Source organism: Rhinolophus sinicus, linkage group LG02 (genome assembly GCF_036562045.2).
Source record: "Rhinolophus sinicus isolate RSC01 linkage group LG02, ASM3656204v1, whole genome shotgun sequence".
NCBI lineage: Eukaryota > Metazoa > Chordata > Mammalia > Chiroptera > Rhinolophidae > Rhinolophus > Rhinolophus sinicus.
In genome coordinates, this window is record NC_133752.1 from 187730425 (window position 1) to 187751001 (window position 20577).

The window sequence follows — 20577 nt, forward strand, 5'->3', positions numbered from 1 at the left end:
GAATTTTACATCTTCGATATAGCATTTCAAGCTAGGATAACTATAGTTTGCCAAACAGTGGTTCTTTAGGGACCTGCTTTAAAGGAAAGATAAGAATGATTAGTGACAAGGGTCCCAAACTGGCATCTCTAGAGAGCCAGGCAGGTCCTGTAAATGAGTGAAACGGGCTCATTGTGAAACATTAGAGAGTGGCAGGAACTCTGCAAACTGGTAAGCACATGCCTGACTTTTTTGTAGTATATCCCAATGAATTCTGGGAGAGAAGGTAAAAAAAAAACCGAAAAGGAGGAGGAGGAGCCATTTGGAAAACAGGAGTGTGGGCTGGTTGGAGGTACACAGTGGGAGTGAGAGACAGTGAGCAGAGGGAGGCAGGTTGCTGAGACGAGGGAGAAAGTCACTCCCAATTGTTAACAGTCTTTATAGCAAGTGGAGAAGTGAGTTTTAGTCAATTCTGAGGCCTTTCCCTGTAGGCTGTCTTCCCTTTACCTGGATAGTTCTAGAAGTTTTGGGATTACAGGTGATTTTGACTTTTTGTGCCTTTTTGATGATTTATATTAAAACTTCTTCATGGGAAGAGGTGAGGTAGTTACGCGAGCTGACAGAGAAGAGAGAAGGAACACCAGGACCACCATCTGGGGCAGCTCAGGACGGAGGGGCCGGGCCGTCCCACCTCTGAGGGCTGAGTAAGAAGAATCATCCATGAAGGCCCGTTCTGGGTCCAAGTTACAGCAGGCTTTGGGCAAAAATGGGTCCAGGCCAGGGTCCAAGGTAAAGTCAGACAGGGTGGGCCCAACAGCTGAGGGGTCATGGCCCCCAGGAATCCAGGGGGTTGGCCTGCCTTCAATGGGTGAGGACAGCCTAAATCCAGTCATACAAAGCAGCTCGAGTTTGATTTCAGGACAGACCTTGAACCCCTGAGGAAGAGCCTGTCGATAGCAAGCAGGTCCCAGGCTAAGAAGGGGCCTGATGTCCTCAGCAGGCTCCGAGAACAAGAGTCTGAAGCAAGGGTCAGGCATTCTTTCATTCATGCAAAAAAAAATAATTAATTGAACATCTACTATAATGGTCATGTTTATTCAGACAATGTCAGCCAATTTGCTAAGTGCTTTACGTAAATTAATTCATTTAATGCTCATTGCAACTGTACAATGTAGGTGTATAATGGATATTACCAGTCCCATCTTACAGAAGGGGAAACTGAGGCACAGAGCGGTTTAATAACTTGCCCAAGGTCACACAGCTGAGATTTCTGGCTTCTAAGCCCCACACCCTTACTCCATACTCGACCATCTTTCTGTGCTAGACACAGAGGAAAGGATGTGAAAAGGCCAGGCAAGGTCCTGCCTTCCTGAGCGTGCAGGGCGCAGGGAGAAGCAGACAAATAAGAGTGGGTACAGTGCAGCCATGAGGTGACACCAGGCACAGTACAGGTGCTGGGAGCGCACAGCTGGAGGACGCTCAGTCAGGCTGGGATGGGCGGAGAGATCAGGCGTGCCTTCAAGGGTGCGCGGAAGGTCAACGACCACGTAGGGGTTTGCCAGGTTTGGAAGGTGTTGCCAGAGTGTTCTAAGTAGAAGGAGCAGCCTGTGCAGAGGCCCAGAGGTGACAGAGGCTCAAGCACCCATGCAGTTTGATGGGCCTGTGATGGGAGAGGCCGGAGAAGGCAGCCGCTGCCAGTCACAGGAGCTTTGTTGAGTTCGCACTCAGAGCACTGGGAGATCTTGAAAGGTTTACAGCAGAGGAGGGGTGGGGTCAGATCTGTCTTTAGGAAGGGTGACTGACTGACGGGACCGAGAGTGGAGGCAGGACCCACAGAGGCTCCTGTAGGTCCCCAGACAGGAGAGAATGTAGCTCTGGGAGGGCAGTGGCAGAGGAGATGGACTTGAGAAGCACTTAGGGGGAAGAAAGGACAGTGTTTGTGGTGGTCTAGATCTGAGTGAGTCCTGGAGAGGAGAGTATCCTGTTGCCTTTGGATCCCCGGCTTGGGCAACTGGTAGATGGTGGTGCCATCTGCAGGGATGAGAGGCTCTGGACAAAGAGCATTTTGCTCTTTTTCACCTGAGCAGGGAATGCGGGGGGTCCCCAGCCTCAGGAACTTGAATAATCTTCAATTTAGAGACTCATAAAGGTCCACCCTGGGGCACGCAGCTCCAGTGAATTAACAGGGTGGGTGACCTAAGAGGAAGCCCCACCAGAGGTCACAGCCACCTTGCCCTCTTGCCTCAGTTGGGACAGACTTAGAGACTGAGCGAGGTGGAGCCTGGTAGGGGTAGAGGTGGGGGACGTTGGCAGAAGTTCAGGGCAGAGGACAGACGGGCACCTTAGCAGCCCGAGGCCTACATGGCTGAAATGAGAGAATGCTGGCGCTGAGCAAAGCAGCCCCTCCCATCAGAACGGCTGCATTCAAATCCTGGCTTCTCCACCTGTCACTGGCTTCTGCCAGTCACCCTAACTTCTGTGTGCCTCAGTCGTCTCAGCTCAACACCTGACAGTGGCCCCTATCTCCCAGGTTGAATGAGCTTACACATGTCAGTGCCAGCTTGCACGGCACCTGGCACGTCGTAAGTGCTCAGTACGTACTCGTTTTATCTCCTTTGTTATTATTGGAGACGAGGGTGGGGGAGTCGCTTTTTGGCCACTCACCCAGGGAAAGAAGGGCTTGGATTTCGAATCACCTGGAACACAGCTGTAAGGGGACAGCTTTTCTCAACCAATTCCATCAGGCAGGGAGGACACTGGGCCTGAGAAGGAGGAGCAAAGATGAGGTGAGTGACATTCTTAGAGGCAAAGAGGGCAGGTGTTTACCGCTCACACCTGAAAGTTGTCTGAACTCAGGCTATGAGTGAGTCTTCTATGGGGAAGGGCTACTTCTCATCACGAATAAGCTATGAAGGTTTCCTATGAAAACCAATTTCAGTGGTTTGAGCATTCCTTTGAGCTAGCTCCTGTTTGGTCACTGTGTCACGAGGGAGCATTTTATCCCGTCAGCTCTTAGTGGCACTTTCCAAAAGAGGAATCTAAACTTCACTCTTCTCTCTGCTAAAGCTTCCGTTTTTCCCTTTCCTACTCTAGATCCTCATTTCCTCAACAATAAAGAAATGTCTGATGTCACCTTTCTGGTAGAAGGAAGACCATTTTATGCTCACAAAGTGCTGTTATTTACAGCCTCTCCAAGGTATGTGTCATCACTTGGGAAAGCAGCTGAATTATGAGTGTGGCTGTTGCTATTCCTATTCTCTGAAGTTCAAGTTCGGTGGTATCTCCTAGACTGGCAGATTATCTTCTCAAAATCAAGGATTCAAGACTGTCCAGAGCTTTCGTACACCATATTTACAGCAATGTTGTTCACAGTAGTCAGAAGGTAGGAGCAACCCAGGTGTTCATCCGTGGATGACTGGAGAAACCCAATGTGGTATATACATACATTATTCAGCCTTAAAAAGGAGGGCATTTCTCACCCGTACGACAACACAGCTGAACCTTGGGCATGTTATGCAAAGTGAAATAAGCCAGTCACAAAAAGACAAATACGGCATGATTCCATTTATATGAGTAGTCAGATTCACAGAGACAAAAAGTAGAATGGTGGTTGCCACGGGCTGGGGGCAGGAGGAATGGGGAGTTAGTGTTTAATGGGCACAGAGTAAGTTCTAAAGATGGGTTGTACAACAATGTGAATACCGTGTTTCCCCGAAAGTAAGACCTAGCCGGACAATCAGCTCTAAAGCATCTTTTGGAGCAAAAATTAATATAATTTATAATAATAAATTATTTTACTATAAGACCGGGTATAATATAACATAATATAATGTAATATAATATAATATAATACTGGGTATAATATAATATAACCTAATGTAATACTGGGTCTTCTTTTCGGGAAACATGGTATACATAACATTACTGTACACTTAAACATGGTTAAGATGGTAAATTTTGTTACATGTTTTTTACTTACAATAAAAACAAAAAATCAATACAGGGCTGCCACCAGAGTAAACAGTTGCACCTTTGTGTGACGTTGCCAAAGGGCCTGTTTGTCTAGGCAAACAGCACGTGTGGGGCAGAGCGTGAAGAGCAGAGCATGGATTGAATTTTAGCTCCCTCAGCCAACTGCCTTGTGCAGCGAACAACCTGAAACCTCATACACAGCGGCCATGATGGGCCTGCTCTCCAAATACCAGGAAACTTTGGCATAAGTCACCAAAATACGTGTACACAGGTTCTGAATCTTACTTTTCCCTAACTGTGGAGGTGACAACAGTATAACACCCTCCTGCCAGCTCTGCCACTGCCCTTTCTCAGCCTCTCGATTTGAGATGAGATGGGGTTGACCATTTAGAACCACATTCTCCAGGGACCTGAACAGTATCAGTGAAGCTGGGCAGAGGAGAGACTGATGCTGAAAGATGGAGAAGGAGACAGGCCACCAGGTGAGCAGAGGCTGAGGACGCTGGGGACCCAGAAGCGGAATCCACTTCTGGGAAGTTGGCTAAGGAATGTGTGTGCCCAGCACTTCATGAACCGTAAAAGCATCCTGGCATCCACAGTGCCCCCCACACAACCAAATACAAACCCCAGATGTCTGCTTTGCACCACAAGAAAAACATGTCCCTTGCGTAGCTCTCGGTTGCAACACCATAGAAGAACCAAGTCAACATTGTACTGATGTTAATTTCTCAGTTTTGACAAAGGGACCTTGGCTGCGTAGTTAACATTAGTTAACATTGGGGGACACTGGGGGAAATGTAAACAGGAACTCCGTAGTATCTTTGCAACTCTTCTGTAAATCTGTAATTATTTCAAAATTAAAAGTTTAATTTTAAAAATCCCAGAGAGCTTATTCTTAAATATATTGAGTATCAGTGTATTCCAATGACGGGGTCTCTACTGTCAAGGAGTGTGTAGTTTAGTCGGTGGCAGGAAAGTGCTTCTAAAACCCCAGACAGCAGGTCAGCCATAGGGATATCATTAGGTCATCAACAGATGTTGATTCAATACCCACAATGCATCAGGTCCAGACTGGTATTGGCTCTGAGAATGAAGCAGAGACAGAAATGGTGGAAGTCCCTGCCCTCTTGGAGCAAAGGTTGTATGGGTGATGGAAGAACGGGATGGGGGGGCTGTGTGGGCACCAGAGTGAAACCTGAGCTCAGGAAAGACTCCATGAAGGAGCCAGCCTTTGCGACGGGCCCTGCAAGATGGGATGGGTTTCAAAAGGCATTCTTTCTTTTCTAATCACCTGCCTGAGAAATAAACACTTGTTGTTGTTGTTTTTCAAGTTGAGTTTTAACTTCATGTTGGATTATGGAACCATATAGGGAGGGGGATTAAATTATAAGAAACCTGGATATGTCGTCGTTGTATGTCGAGAGTTAGAAGAGATAAAAGAGCTGAGTTTCTTGCAAGCTGTGGATGTGTTGGTGAGTCTTTCTCTCTCTCGTTTTGTGTTCTTGTTCAGGTTCAAAGCGCTCCTCTCTAGCAAACCAACAAATGACAGCACCTGCATAGAGATTGGTTATGTGAAGTACCCCATCTTTCAGGTGAGCCCCTGCTGTGGCCTGGAACACTGGTGGTGGGCGCAGGGTACAGGTGGTTCCCTCCAGTCCTTGACCTGCGACGTACCACTGCACCCGATCATAAGTCTCCTGTGCTCTTGGCCCCCTCCTCACACCGCCCTTCCCATTTTCCATCCATTCATCCCTACAGCGTTACTTGAGCACCTACTATGCGCCTGACACTGTGCTGGGACCTGGGGGCAGAGGATCAAGGATAGTCCTCTCCTGGGGACTCAGTCCAGAGGGGTAACTGAGTAATTAATTACTATAGTATAATGTGGGGTGTGTGAGAGAGAGGGGTGAGCCAACGTGCTGTGGCATCTCAGACCAGGGAAATTGGGGAAGGCTTCCTGGATGAGGTGTTAGCCGAAATACTGAAGGCTGAGAAGTTTGTGAGCCATAGGAAGGCTTAGGGCTTAAGAAATCGGGGGGTTGGGGGGTGAGTAGGTGTGAAGTCCCAGAACTGTGGTTGAGACAATTGTGATCGGGAACTTGTGGACTTTGGGGAATCCAATATCATTTTAATATTGATCTGAATCTAACATAAACCTAATGTATATCACTAGGAAAGCAAGATCTCTCTGTGAAGGCCAGATGACATTACCGTGTCTCTTTCCATTTGGGGGAAGTCCATTACCACTAACGATGGGTTTTGGTTTATGTGGCATCTCTGAGGGAGGGGGCACAGCAGTTTTCTTCCCTTTTCCACCTTCCTTCATGCCTGATTCATAAGGCCTGCCCCACAAGGACATCCTTGCAGCTAATAGAAATTCACCACCACCCCCAAGCCGTCTTTGCAGCCCATTTCTAGAGCTCCGAGTCTCATCCAGGGCGTGAGTCCTGGTGGGCTGCTTACATCCGTACAGGGGAGGCCTGCAGGGGCGATTGCGGTCCCTTGATGTTGTCCTCCCACCAGCCAGGGTTAGTAAGCCAACGTGGGTACCCTGGGGATGAAGTTCATAGGATTCTGAATAGGACCTTGTTTCGTCTGGTTCAATTCTGGAAGGACGGCCCTAGAAAGAGTACACGAGTGGGTAAGACTGAGGCCAGCCCTCAGGAGACTCTTAAGAGGGTTGATGAGACAACTCAGAGATAAGTAAGAGGCAAGGCTGGTCATGACCAGGGAGGGATGTTTGTTAAAACACAGAAAACTGTTAAAATGCAGATTCCTGGGCCCCACCCCTGGAATTCCTGATTCTGTACTCAGGAATTCCTGATTCTGTACGTCTGGGAAGGGGCCTGAGAACTCGCGTTTCTTGCTAGAACCTAGGTGATGCTGGTGCATCACCTCTGAGAACCATTGCTGTACATCATCTCTCTCAAACCTTCCAGCTGCCCCTCCAGGTAGCTCTTCTCCTGACCCCCAGACCCAATCTCTTAACTGCCTCCCTACTGTGGGGACTTTGGCCCTCCCTGAAAGTCACCCAGGCCTGAGGGCAGCAGCTGTGTCCCCAGCTCTCTGAATGCTCGGGAACAGGACACGTACACCATGAGGCTGGGGTCTGGTTGGGGAGGTCCCCTCACAAGAACCTGGCTTGCCATGTCACTCAACAAATTCAGCAGATGCACTGAATGAGTGGCCTTCTCAGGAAGGCACGGTCCAGGAGAATCAAGGCCTGTAATTGCTTTTGACTGGGGAAGGTTTCCCGGCCACACGAGCCTCAAGCTCCTGTAATGGGGAAGACTGAGCAGGCCCCAGGGACTATTCCTTCTACCTGCCTCCTTCCCCGTTTAAAAAAAAAAAAAAAGCCTCATTTGTGGCTTGAAATAGGCCTAGTCGGGCTGAACTCAACCCAGCAAGAGGGTCCCAGGGGCCTGTTCACTTCACTTCCATGCTGACAGAAGCATTTTACTAAATGAGACTGCTTTGAGTTTCCTTCCCTCCAAGACTGTTCAACATCACAGGCAGGCAGGAGCCAGACACAGCAGAGGCTGCACCTGGCCTTGGGGCCTCCAGGAGGCTGTGGATGCTGTTTCAAGCCCTACGTCATGCAGCTTGACAGCTGCCAAGGAAAACAACTCCATAAACAGGCCGTTCAGCCTAATGATGGTTCGTTTCGCCCCCTTGCAGAAAAGGCTTGTGCTGGCAGAGTCTGAAGGGGGCATGGGACAGCCCAATTTAAATGCCATTAGCCGCAAGGTCTCCACTAAGGAGCAGCATGTCAAATCCACGGCTAAACCTTGAGTCAATGAGATAATGTGATGGAGAAGCGCTTTATACATGGAGAGGCCCTGTGTTCGGGGCAGTTATTATTGTGGCTGATACTGGTTTGGCCTTTATAAGAGAAGTGCTAGGGGAATGACTTGATTTTAATAAGATTTGAAGATGATGGTGTGTGCCACTGATCCTCTGTTTACTGTGTTCTTTCTTCCAGCTGGTCATGCAGTATCTCTACTACGGGGGCGCAGAGTCACTTCTCATTAAAAACAATGAGATAATGGAGGTAAGGAATTCTGCCTGTCATTGGGGGAGGGGGCGCCTTTGTAAATCAGGTCACCAGCACACGTGAGCAGGTCTGGAGGACCTGTGTTGGGTTTTCCTTTGGATGCAGGCTTTAGAAGCCTGCTTGACTCAAACAGAAGGCTTCTTATCACCCTCTGGAAGGCTGGGGTGTTGGGTGCTCTAGCTCAATCCCAATTTTACTGGCTTTGGAAGGTGAGCTAAAGGAAATCTACTGAAGAGTCTGAGGCTCCAAGCACAGCTGGGGGCTCAAATGTCATCATCAGGAACTATCCTTGATGACTTCTTCCCCTTGTCATTTGTAAGAGAATTCTATTATCTGAAAACATTCCTCAGATCACAGCACTGTCCGCTGACCAGATGCCGAGAGCCAGTTACAAGCTCTCCTGGCTTCATGCATGTTGACCATCCCTCACTCCCATAGCATGGCACCTCGGCTGTCGCGTTTGCCGTCAGCCGTTGGTGATTCATCCTGTTCCAGGGGGGCTTGTTCTGCACTTTTCTGTCCAAGGTCAAGATTTCCTCTGTTCTTTCCTAAAAGGAGAACCCTTGTTGGTTTTTCTACCCAAAGCTGGGAGCTTTGAACCCAAAGCCAAAATCACTCCGATAATCTGGATCAAACGGCCAGGACCTCGTTCAGGTGTCTGATGTGCAGGGTACCTGCCTGGTCTGAGATGTCAGAACCCAATCAATTCACGCGGTGAACCCATACAGTGGTTAAAACATGGACTCTGGGCCAGACTGGATTTAAATCCAGGCTCTGCCCCTTCTGAGCTGTGTGATTTGAGACAGGTTATTTAACCTCTTTGAGCCTCAGTTTCCTTACCTATAAAATGGGGGTAATGATACCTACCTCGTTGTGTTGTCAGGATTTTAAGAGTTCCTGTGTGTCTAAGGTGCTGAGAACAGTGCGTGGCACATAGTGCGTGCCCTGAGGGCTGTATACTCCTTTCGGCCCGTTAATCCTTTTCTTACTCTGGAATCCTTGCTTCAGCTTTTTCTTCCCCTCCCCCAAGCCTGTCACTCTTCCAACACACATCTCTTGAGCATCTGCCGTGGCCACGCACCATACTCAGGGCTGGGATGCAGCAGTGATGCAAATGGACAGAGATACCTACCTTCCGGGACTCGGGGGAGGGTGACAGACATATGTCTGGTGTGAGAAGGGCTGCGAGGAGGAGAAAGAGAGGGTAAGGGGGACAGACGGTGATGGAGGGGGCGACCTGAGGTGAGGTGGTCTGGGAGGCTTCTCCTCAGAGGTGATGTTTGAGTGGATCCTAGATGAACAAAGGGAGCGAGCCACGTCGATACCCATCTTGCTAAATAACATCATTCACCCTTATTTCTGGACAGAACAATTTTAGGCATTTTTACTTGACCTCCGGCTATCATCGATGTGAACTTGGTTCACTTCCACCCCATCCCTCCCCTCTGTCATCTTCCCCTACCATCGTTCCATCACTGTGTTTTATTCCTCTAGTGTCAACCTCCGTGCTTGAAAGTGACCTACCGACACTGTTTCCAGTCCCTTCGCTGTGGAAGATGAGGATTTTTCTCTGCACTGTTGTACCTTTCCTCTTACCCCCTCAACCTCTAACAAGCTCTTTTTGTGCATTTTAGCTTCTGTCTGCGGCTAAATTTTTCCAGCTGGAGGCGTTGCAGCGACACTGTGAGATTATCTGTGCAAAAGGCATCAGCACAGACAACTGTGTGGATATTTACAACCATGCCAAGGTAAGCAGCCCACTGTCACGGCCAAGCGGACACCATGCACGCACGGGAGCGAGGCTTCTCCTTCGTGGATACACTGAGTCAGAGGCTGCTCACAGAGCCTCACCCGCCTGCACTCCACCCAACATCTGCCTCCTCCTCTGGAGAAGCTGCCTTGCCCTCCATCCCTCCCCTCCAGAATACAGTGAAAGCAGGAACCCAGAAGTTCTCAAAGCAGAGCTCTTCTCCCACGGTGCTTCTCAAACTCGAACATGCACGTGAACCACATTGCAGACTGTCTCAGCCTGCCCGGGGTGTGCCCTGGGCTCTGTGTTTCTTATAAGCTCCCAGGGGAAGCCTCTTCGGCTGGTCTAAGCCACACCTCAAGTAGCAAGGTTCTGAAGCCGTGGTTCTCAAAGTGTGGGCTTCGATCCATCAACATCCACCTCATCAGGAAATCTGTTCGAAATGTAAATTCTAGGGCCCCACCCCAGACTTACAGAGTCAGAAACTCAGGGTGAGTGAGGCCCAGCCATCTGTGGCTTCCAAAGCCCTCCAGACAATTCTGGTGCGTGCTTAAGGGAGAGGACTGCTATTCTAGAGCTGTGGTTCCAGCACTGGCTGCACAGGAGAGTCACCTGGGCGCTCCCATAAAATCTCCATGCCTGGGACCTATCACGGAGCAATTGAATCAACCTCTGGGGTGCAGCCTGGGAACAGGTGTTTTTCCCAGCTTCCCAGGTGACTCTCGGATGTGGCCAAGGCTGAGAACAGGTTGTCAACACTAAAGAGATCCATGGAGAGATAAGTCCAACACCTGACTACCAATCAGAATCACCTGGAGAGAGTTCGCCTTTCTGTTTAGCACCCCCACCCCAGTGAGCCTGCCTGCAGTGGGGCCCAGGAATCTCCCGGGGGGGCCAAAAACATGTATACACATGACCTGTATTCATCGTTTGTGATCATATGAGTATTACAATTTTAATACAGTTTTTTCCTTTCTTTAAATGTTACACTTTTTGGGGGTGCACCCTCTGTCGATTTTGAACAAGGTCTCAGGGTGACTGTGGCAACTTCAGCCCTAAGGCCAGTCTTCATGTCATTTTGCGGGAACCTCTGATTTCCCCCAATTCATTCCACCAGTGGGGATACTGGGACCATTTCGTTTCATGTGCTCAGGTTGGAGGATTAACATTTGCTAGGAAGAAACAATGAAATAAGATCAGGAATTAATTTAAAACAAACAGAAACTTGTCTTTTGTATAACTGGAGCTCAGTATCCTTGCCTCCCACCTCCACAACTCTGGAGAGTGACAACCAATGTGAAGAACGCTCTCGTTGCTCGTTGTGAAAAATCAAGTTGCGTTTGAGATGTCATTTTCTGTCTTAAGCCAACAGCCAGTGAGTCCTTTCAATGTGCAGGCACCTGTGCTAAGAGCCTTGGTGCACCATCTTTTTAAAAAACCTCACCACAACCCTTTTACGTAAATGCTATCATTCGTCCCATGTCATAAAAGGAAACAGGCACAGAGAGGTGAAGTAACTTGCTTAAGGTCGCACAACTATATCTCTTTTTATTGTGGTAAAATACACATAACATAAAGTTTACCATTTTTACTAACTCTAAGTGTACCATTCGGTGGAATTAAATTCATTCACATTGTTGTGCAACCATCACCACCCTCCATCTCCAGAATGTTTCATCTTCCCAAACTGAAATTCTGTACCCATTAAACAATTAACTCCCCATTTCCCTCTCCACCCAGCCCCTGGAAACCACCATTTCACTTTCTGTCTCTATCAATTTGACTATTCTGGGAACCTCATATAAGTGGAATCACACGGTATTTGTCCTTAAGTAACTCGCTTATTTCACTTAGCATAATGTCCTCAGGATTCATTCATGTTGTAGCATGTGTCAGAATTACAGTTTTTAAGACTGAATAATAATATCCCGTTGTATGTATATACCACACTGTGTTTATCCATTCATCCATCGATGGACATCTGTCCATTTGGGTAACACCTTTAGGCTATTGTGAGTAATGCTGCTATGAACATGAATAGACAAATACCTGTTTCAGTCCCTGCTTTCAGTTCTTTGGGGTACATATCCAGAAACATAAACCTAGATTTATCTCACTCCAAAGCACAGGTTCTTAACCTTGTGTTTACTGTCTGGCGTAAAAAAATGTTTGAAATATTTTCAATAATCCTTGATACTCAAAAAAAATATTTTCTGATTGGTCATCAGTAAATCAAAAACTACAGTCAGGCTCTCTCTCTCTCTCTCTCTCTCTCTCTCTCTCTCTCTCTCTCAGCAGGCAGCTTCTGTAGCTATCTTGTTATTTACTAATGCAGCCCCATGCAACATGAGCCCCAGCTGGGAGCATGTTTGTGCTACAGGCTTAGAACACCTATGGCAGCAAAATGTCTCTGTCATGTTTGTACCTTTGCAGCCAGAGCTTTGCCTCTTGCAGACAACAGCTTCAGCCTCCAAGGTTACATCCTGGAATGCTGCCAATGCAAACGTCTGCCCTTCATGATATACACATGGAGAAGGGGGCGATGCCAGCACCCCTGCCCTTTGTGTGCTCTGCTTCCTCTGTGCTGTGGATACTGGAGCCCCCGCTAATGATGGCCCGCCATGTGGATTCTATTACTGACTGTGCTGCAAACTGAGGCTGATTTAGTAAAAGAGACGGAAAAGAAAGAAACCAACACTCGGTTTGGAACGCCAGGAAATGCAGGCATTTTAGACACTAACAACCATGTTCCAAATGTCAGCAAGGCCTCTATACTACAGCTGTCTGTCTCAGTTAGATGCAGTGTTATTAGTGGTATAGAATTAGTGTTACACAGATGAGAAGCCCAGCCCATAAATGCACGGCTTCTCCATCCTTTAACTAGTAAAGTTGTGCTGAACTATTCAGTTATAACAAAAGAGGCCCTGAGGCTTCTGATGGCCCTTTCAGGGTATCTTTCAACTTGAGTAAAAGCACGAGCTAGTTCATCAGATTGAATCTAAGCTAATACAGTGAGCTCAACAGTGCACCGTGATGAAAAGAACACAGGTTTGGAACACACGGGATTCATTCACTGGTGTTTACTGAGCACCCACTATTTACCAGGAATTGTATTCATCAGAATAAGAAATTAGTGAGACATGGTCTCTGCCCTTGAAAAAATTAGTCTAGGGCAGGGATCAACAAACTTGGGCCCAATAAACACAGAGGGCACCAAAAGAAATGTATACACATTTTAAGAAAGGAAAAAACTATTAAAATTGTAATAATATATATGGATAACAAAAGATGAATACAAGTCACATTTGACTTCTGCAGTTACAGGAGGTGCTCAAATGGTTACCATCAGCGTCCAGACACTTCTGATGATGGCGAACTTGAGCAACGTTGACCCAAGTGTCCACTTGTATATGTTTTTTGGCACCCCTGGTATTTTCACAAAGGCTATACGGTCCCTTTTATACGTCCTCAGTTCTGCTATTGTAGTGCAAAAGCATCCACAGGCAATATGTAAATGAACGGGTGTGGCTGTGTTCCAATAAAACTTTATTTACAAAACCAGGTGCTGGGCCAGATTTGGCCCATAGGCCTGAAGTTTGTCAACACTGGCCTAGGGTACGAGTGTTCCAGTCCCAATTCTGTAAATAGTTAGCTGTGTGCAGGTAGGCAGATGTCTGGTGTGTAGTCTCCATTCGCTCACAGAGCACAGAATTACCTGGTGTGTCCCCGTCCTAAATGCACAGCACGGCCTGATTGCTTCTAATCCATCTCCCTCATTTTGTAGCTTGGGAAACTGAGGCCCAGAGAGGTGATTTGACTTGCACAAGATTGCATATGGTTGGTTGTTTGTTTTTTGTTCAAGCACTTTGGAAGGATTATTGTTTTTTGTGTGGTAACATTGGTTAATAACTTTATGTAAGTTTCAGGTGTATAACATTTGTGGGAACAGAGTCCCAGAGAACAGTTTCCAGGCTCTCGGCCTCACGAGGAAAGGTACTGGCTCGGGTAGTAAATGGCCATCAACTGTTACCAGTTAGCCATTAGCCACTAGTATAACTGCCGTGGCTACGCTACAGGGTTGGTTGGTTGGCAAAGAAGCAGATGGCAGATTCAGCTAACGAGTGCGGTTAGCAAGCGGATTGTGGATTGTGGATCGTGTTGCTCCTACTTCCTGTGTCTTGCCCGGCCGCCAGCAAGACTGGGGTGCAGTAAGACCTCTCGTTGGGGTACTGGCGGATGTTTTCTTTTGTGTCTCGACCAGCCGCCATTGAGAATATAGTGGTATGACTCCCCTATCTATGGCTCCGTGGGTGTTCCTTTTTGGCCTCACCATATCCTGTGTTCTTGTGCGGGGAGTGGGAGCTGAGACCCTGCATTACAACATTATAATTCGATATCTGTATACACTGTAGTGTGCTCACCACCAATATTCTAGTTTCCATCTGTCACCATACAGTTGACCCCCTTTAAACCATTTCACCCTCCCCCAACCTGCTTTCCCCTCTGGTGACCACAAATCTGTTGTCTGTATCTGCGTTTGTTTTTTATTTTGTTTGTTCCTTTGTTTCTTTTTTGTTTTATATTCCATGTATGAGTGAAATCATATGATTTTTGTCCTATTCTGTACGACTTATTTCATGTAGCATAATAAAACCTTAAGGTTTATCCATGTTGTCCCAAATGGCAATATTTCATCTTTTTTTATGGCTGAGAAATACTCCATTGTATATACATACCACATCTTCTGTATCCATTTGTCTGTTGATGGACACTTAGGTTGTTTCTAGATCTTGGCTGTTGTAAATAATGCTTCAATGAACATAGGGGTGCATGTATCTTTTCAAATTAGTGTTTTCCCATTCTTCAGATAAACACAGAAGTGGAATTGCTGGATCCTATGGTAGCTCTCTTTTTAATTTTATGAGAAACCTCCATACTGTTTCCCATAGTGGCTGCACCAATTTACAATGCCACCAACAGTATATGAGAGTTCTGTTTTCTCCACATCCTCTCCAGCACTGATTTCTTGTCTTTTTGATAATAGCTATTCTAACACCTATGAGGTAATACCTCATAGTGGTTTTGATTTGCATTTCTGTAACAATCAGTAATGTTGAGCATCTTTTTTTGTGTTTGTTGGCCATCTACGTGTCTTCCTTAGAAAAATGTCGATTCAGATCCTTCACCCATTTTTTAATCAAGTTGTTTTATTGTTGTTGAGTTGGTTGCACAAGGTGTTTATGCAGACAGTTGGGCTGTTGACTCAGTGAATTAGCCCATGATGTCACTGAGTTCAAGGTTACAGACCAGTTAGCTGAGCTAGATTCTGTAGCTACAGTTAACTCCTCTTATCACAACCTGGCCACACATGAGTCACTGGATACAAGTTATTGAAAAGGAGAGTAATAATGGTAAATAGTTTACATATATAATAACAACCAGCATTGAGTGCGGGCTGGTTACAGTCAGCATTCTGAACACTCCATGTATTATCTCATTTAATCCCAACAACAGCTTATTGGTTATTATGACCCCCATTTACAGATAGGAATACTGAGGCACAGAGATTAAATAACTTGCCCAACAGCAGGTGGCTAGTGAGCGGCATATTCCAGAGCCCCCCTCTCTTAGCTACCTTCCTAACCTGCTCCTCTGAGTGTGACAGATGACAAGAGCCCCACCCTAAATCATATTCCATTGAATCCCACCAGCAAGTCTGTGTGGCAGGAGTCATAATTCCCCTTTTGAAAATGAGGAACCTAAAGCCAGAGGTCAAGTGACCCAGCCCTGGTCACATATTCAGAAAGGTTGGTGAGTCCCAGCTCAAATCCAAGTCTTCCAGCTCATTCCACCGTAGCGCTGTCGGCATTGGCTCATCAGCATGCCATCATTGCACATTCAACAAGTTCAAATGCATCTCTGGTCTAAAGGACAGACTATCAGAGCATTCAGAAGGATGATTCAGCATCTAAATAAAGCAGCAGGGTGTCATCTCAAGGAACACTTACCAGCCAACGTCTGAGCATCCAGTTCATTATAAGAGAGAGACCTACAAGCTTTGAAAACGGTAGAAAAGGTCTGAAGGCAGACAGCGGACCCACTCATTAGCTTCTGCATCTCAAACATGAATTTCTCCACCAAGCCTGCCTGTGAGGTTAAACACCTACCCTCTGGTTAATGGCGTCAGGCTGGAGGCAGTGCCATCCTCGCGGTTACGGGGCGTTAAGGACTTGAATTACCAGGACTCAGTTCCTACTTCTGCCCTTGACGTGAGGTGTGAATTTTTGTGACTTACTCTCTTGTCTCCATCTCCTCATCTGTACATTGCAGGTGATAATAATACCTGCCTCAAGGAAATCTGAGCATTGAACAGGATGAGGCATGTGAAATGCGTTTGTAAAGTGCCTGGGAAATTGTAAGCTCTCAATAAATGTTTGTCGTTAGTTTCATTACTCTGAGAGATAACTGTTTATTCACGCATTCAGCACATACTTATTAAATATCTACTGTCTGCCAAACCCTCTACATGGGCTTATAATGGTGAGTCGAGTCAATATAGTCCCTTCCATATTGGTTTCCTCTCTCAGGAACCATGTCTCTAGAACAGGTTCTCAACCTCAGCACTATTGATTGTCAGCTTGGGCTGCATAACTCTTCACTGTGGGAGCTTTCCTGTGTCACGGGCTGTCTGGCAGCACTACGTGTTAGTTGCCAGTAGTACACACACCACCACCACCACCCAGGCTGTGACAATCAAAAATATCTCTAGACTTTTCCAAATGTCCCCTGGGAGGCAAAATCACCCCTGAATACAGGGAGTAGGTAGGCAGTGCCAACAGTCCAACAGGACTGTTGTGAGAATTAAATGAGTTACTGGGAAAGACCTTAGAACTGTGTCCACAACTCCACTTGTGTACCAGTGACCTGTGGTGCTACAAAGAAACACAAAACCCAGTGGTTAAAGCAGCGAGCCCTTATTTAGCATATGAGTCGAGGAGAAGGCTGGAAGCTCCTTCTGGCCTCAGCGGACCTTGATTCTAAGGTCAGCTCACTGGTCAGCCGTGGCTGGCTTTGCTGATGCTGGCTGGACTCGGTCATTGGTTTCAGCGGGGACAGCTGGGTTGACTCTACTCATCCTCACGTGGGCTGTCACTCTCCAAGCAGACAGGCTCGAGTTCATTTTTGTGGCAGAGGCAGGGTTCTGAGAGAGAGCCCAGAAGCACACGCAGCCACTTGAATCTAGCTCATAACTGGCGACTCTCACTGGTACCATGTTCTGTTGGTCTGAGCAGGTCACAGGGCCACGCGGTGGAGAAACAGACTCCAGCCCTTTAATGGGAGGAGCTTCGGACTCCTGTCCCAAGAGTGTGAACACAGCAAAGGGTGGAGAATCAGGGCCTCTTCTGCCGTCAATCTGCCTTCGTAGGTGTCCGCCATTATTCTGTTAGGTTGGTGCAAAAGTAATTGTGGTTTTTGCAGTTATTTTTAACCTTTTAAACTGCAATTACTTTTGCACCAACCTCATATATGAAAGCCATAGGGTACATTTCAGAAATATAACCATCTCCTGCTTCCTCTCCACTCTGCAGTTTCTCGGAGTCACAGAGCTCTCGGCATATTGTGAAGGCTACTTCCTCAAAAACATGATGGTCCTCATTGAAAACGAAGCGTTCAAGCAGCTCCTATATGACAAAAACGGCGAGGGAACGGGCCACGACGTGCTCCAGGACTTACAGAGGACGTTGGCCGTCAGGATTCAGTCCATCCACTTGTCATCTTCCAAAGGTTCCATTGTATGAAACGTCCAGTGCAGGGAATGCTCCCCGGGGACTTGCCAGTTCTCCTGCTGCATTGGCTTCACACAAACATACAAATTTCACCTGGCGTCTGTTTTGGGCTGGGCCACAGAGCTGCCTCTGCTGCCTCAGCTTCCCTTAAATAAGCAAGTTCAGCTCCCATGTGTTCCTGTTGAAAAAAACCAAAGGATGTTCACTGGTCTACAGATCAGAGCACAGCTGGGTCCAGAGCTTGAAGGTCAACATGGGGCAGCCAAGCTAACGCCATCGGAAAGCACGCCAGGGTAGTTGAGCACCCATTGTGGGGACCACTGTCGAAGGGATGGATTGGGAACTAAAGGTCGCTGGGGTTCCAGGTTGACAGTTGGAGAACTTAACTGCACTGACTGGCCCTGAGGAACAGCACGTTACACGTCAAGAACTTCATAGCTACAGTCAGCAAGAGCCAACCGTGGTAGCAGATTGGTGAGACTGTTACCAATAATGAAGAAATAATTTGACAAATTTTTAGGGGTGGGAACTTTTTAAACTGTTCATAAAAAAATTACCAAAACAGGGCAGCCTTGTAGTTTAAAATATATTTCTAAAGGCATAACAGTTCATTTTCAACTGAATTGTGTTTAGGGATCTGTGTTTTGAGGTTATTTTTTTTTTCTTTTAAAAAAACAAAAAACAAAACAAAAAACAGTACTTCACAGGTCCACACTGTATAAACCTGCATCTGACAAGATATTGCTGATAATCTATACAAGGTGAAATAATCTTGCCTTAGTGATCATGGTTACACAAAAGAGGTGCACTGCCAATAATTATCTCTTAATAGTCGAAAACAACCTGCATGCGAATCGTGGTTTCGGGGTGAGAATAAAACAGCCCCACATAACAAAACATGCATTTGCATGGGCCCGAACCTGTGAAATGTTAATGTTTGTGCTTCATTTTTGCCAAGGTAAAAATGTTCCATCACTTCTTGCTAAAACTCCATTTGGTGAAACGAACATATCCATTTCTTTTCCTAATTACGAATGATTCTGGGATGCTTTTGCAGAAATGTGTTCTTAGAGGATGCTGAATGGGGGGTGGGGGGAGAGCACGTCAGAGAATTTACTATTAATCCCAGAGTTTTCTCTGTATTCTCAGAAGATGTTAATAGTTTGTTACTAGCCAGAGAATATGACTATGTTAGATTATTTTTAAAGATGAAACCTGTATGATAGGATGGATTCTTTCTGTATTCTGAGAGTGTACAGTATAGGGTTATCTATAATGAAAGTTTATATCGACAGGGTTTCGTTTGCTCTGCCATATATTATAAGCAAAAGAGATTGGTGAAGTGCCACAATATTCCAAATAATTTCTGAGTTGCCGCCTTTTTTCTTGTCCTTTCATTTGAAACCTAGGTACATGCAGTAAAAACTAGGAGAATGACTTTTACCCTTTGGGATGGCAAAGTTTTCGTTGCTCAGCCTATTTCCTAGCATGCCTTTGGGAAGTTGTGCGCAGACCCTAGATTTCAAAGGAGCTGCTGTTCGTCCATCGTACTTGCTCCCTGAGCCACTGTTCAGAGGACAGATGTCATGTCCCTGTTTCATGGGTGTGACCCATGGAGAACCTGAGCCACGTCTGTCTACGTATTGACTCTTCTGTGGTGTTGATACATAAGGCCTGTCTTCCACTTGGTCATTTGCAAACCTCCCCAGGCCCTACCATCAAATGAGGAAGGGGAAGAAACAAAAAGTGCAGAGGAGTCCAAGTTACAGATACACAGCACGCGCGTGACTCGTCACTGCCTTCTGCCTCCGTGTCCTCAGAGATGCTGCGTGGATGTTTCCTTAACCGTGACTGACTTCCCTGTGAATGTCTCATGCTTGTTCAGGGCCTCTGGGCATTGACTTGTACAGTGGCAGCTCCTCATGGGCTTCTGTTATAGTTTGGTGCGCTTTCTCTGTCATTAAAAGAAATGATTTTCCCAAGCCGCGCATCCTTTGTGTATACGAGTGAGCTCTTCTTTTTTAATTTTTTTCTATTCGTGTAAGCATAGTTGGTATTCCATATGATATTAGGTATATTAGTTTCAGGTGTACAATATAGTGATTCGATGTTTTTATACTTTGCAATGTGATCACCCCACTAATCCTACTGTGTTTCCCCGAAAATAAGACCTAATCGGACCATCAGCTCTAATGCATCTTTTGGAGCAAAAATGAATATAAGACTTATATTTATTATATAAGACCCAGTCTTATTTTAATATATTTTGCTATTTTAATTTTTGCTCCAAAAGACGCATTAGAGCTGATGGTTCAGCTAGGTCTTATTTTCAGAGTAACACGGTAGTACTCATCTGTCACTGTGCAAACCTATCACTGTATTACTGACTCTATTCCCCTTCCACTTTTTTCACCCATCCCCCACACACTCCCTTCTGTAACCATCCCTTTGGTCTCTTTCTATGAGTCTGCCTTTGTTTTATTTGTTTGTTTTGTTTTTTTAGATTCCACATATAAGTGAAACCATATAGTACTTGTCTTTCTCTAACTTAATTCCACTTAGCGTCATGCCCTGTAGGTCCATCCATGTTGTCCCAAATGGCAATATATTTCATCTTTTTTATGGCTGAGTAGTGTTCCATTCTGTGTGTGTGTGTGTGAGATCACATCGTTAGCCACTCATCTATTGATGGACACCTAGGTTGTTTCCATATCTCGGCTATTATAAATAGTGCTGCAGTGAACAGAGGGTTGCATGTGTCTTTTTAAAATAGTGTTTTTGTTTCCTCAGATAAATACCCAGAAGTAGAAAAGCTAGGTCATATGGTAGAACTATTTTGAGCTTTTTGAGGAAACTCCATACTGTTTTCCTTAGTGGCTGCACCAATTTGCAATCCTACCGACAGTGCAGTTTCCCTTTTCTCCACATCCCCGCCAGCACTTGTTGTTTATTGACTTGTTGATGACAGCCATTCTAACAGGTGTGAGGTGATACCTCACTGTGGTTTTTATCTGCATTTCCCTGATGACTAGTGA

At 46.2% G+C, this 20577-nt stretch overlaps 1 protein-coding gene across 5 annotated transcripts in view; it reads left to right on the forward strand.

Moving 5' to 3' along the window:
* Window positions 1-19532, forward strand: part of ABTB3 (ankyrin repeat and BTB domain containing 3) — a 278504-nt gene extending 258972 nt beyond the window's left edge. For all 5 annotated transcript variants that reach the window (XM_074326264.1, XM_074326262.1, XM_074326263.1 and 2 more), the window contains 5 exons: window positions 3073-3175; window positions 5462-5543; window positions 7934-8002; window positions 9640-9753; window positions 17345-19532. In XM_074326264.1, the coding sequence (XP_074182365.1) occupies window positions 3073-3175; window positions 5462-5543; window positions 7934-8002; window positions 9640-9753; window positions 17345-17554 (578 nt within the window). In that variant the 3' untranslated portion in view covers window positions 17555-19532. The remainder of the gene's footprint in view (window positions 1-3072; window positions 3176-5461; window positions 5544-7933; window positions 8003-9639; window positions 9754-17344) is intronic.
* The last annotated feature ends 1045 nt before the right edge of the window (window positions 19533-20577 follow it).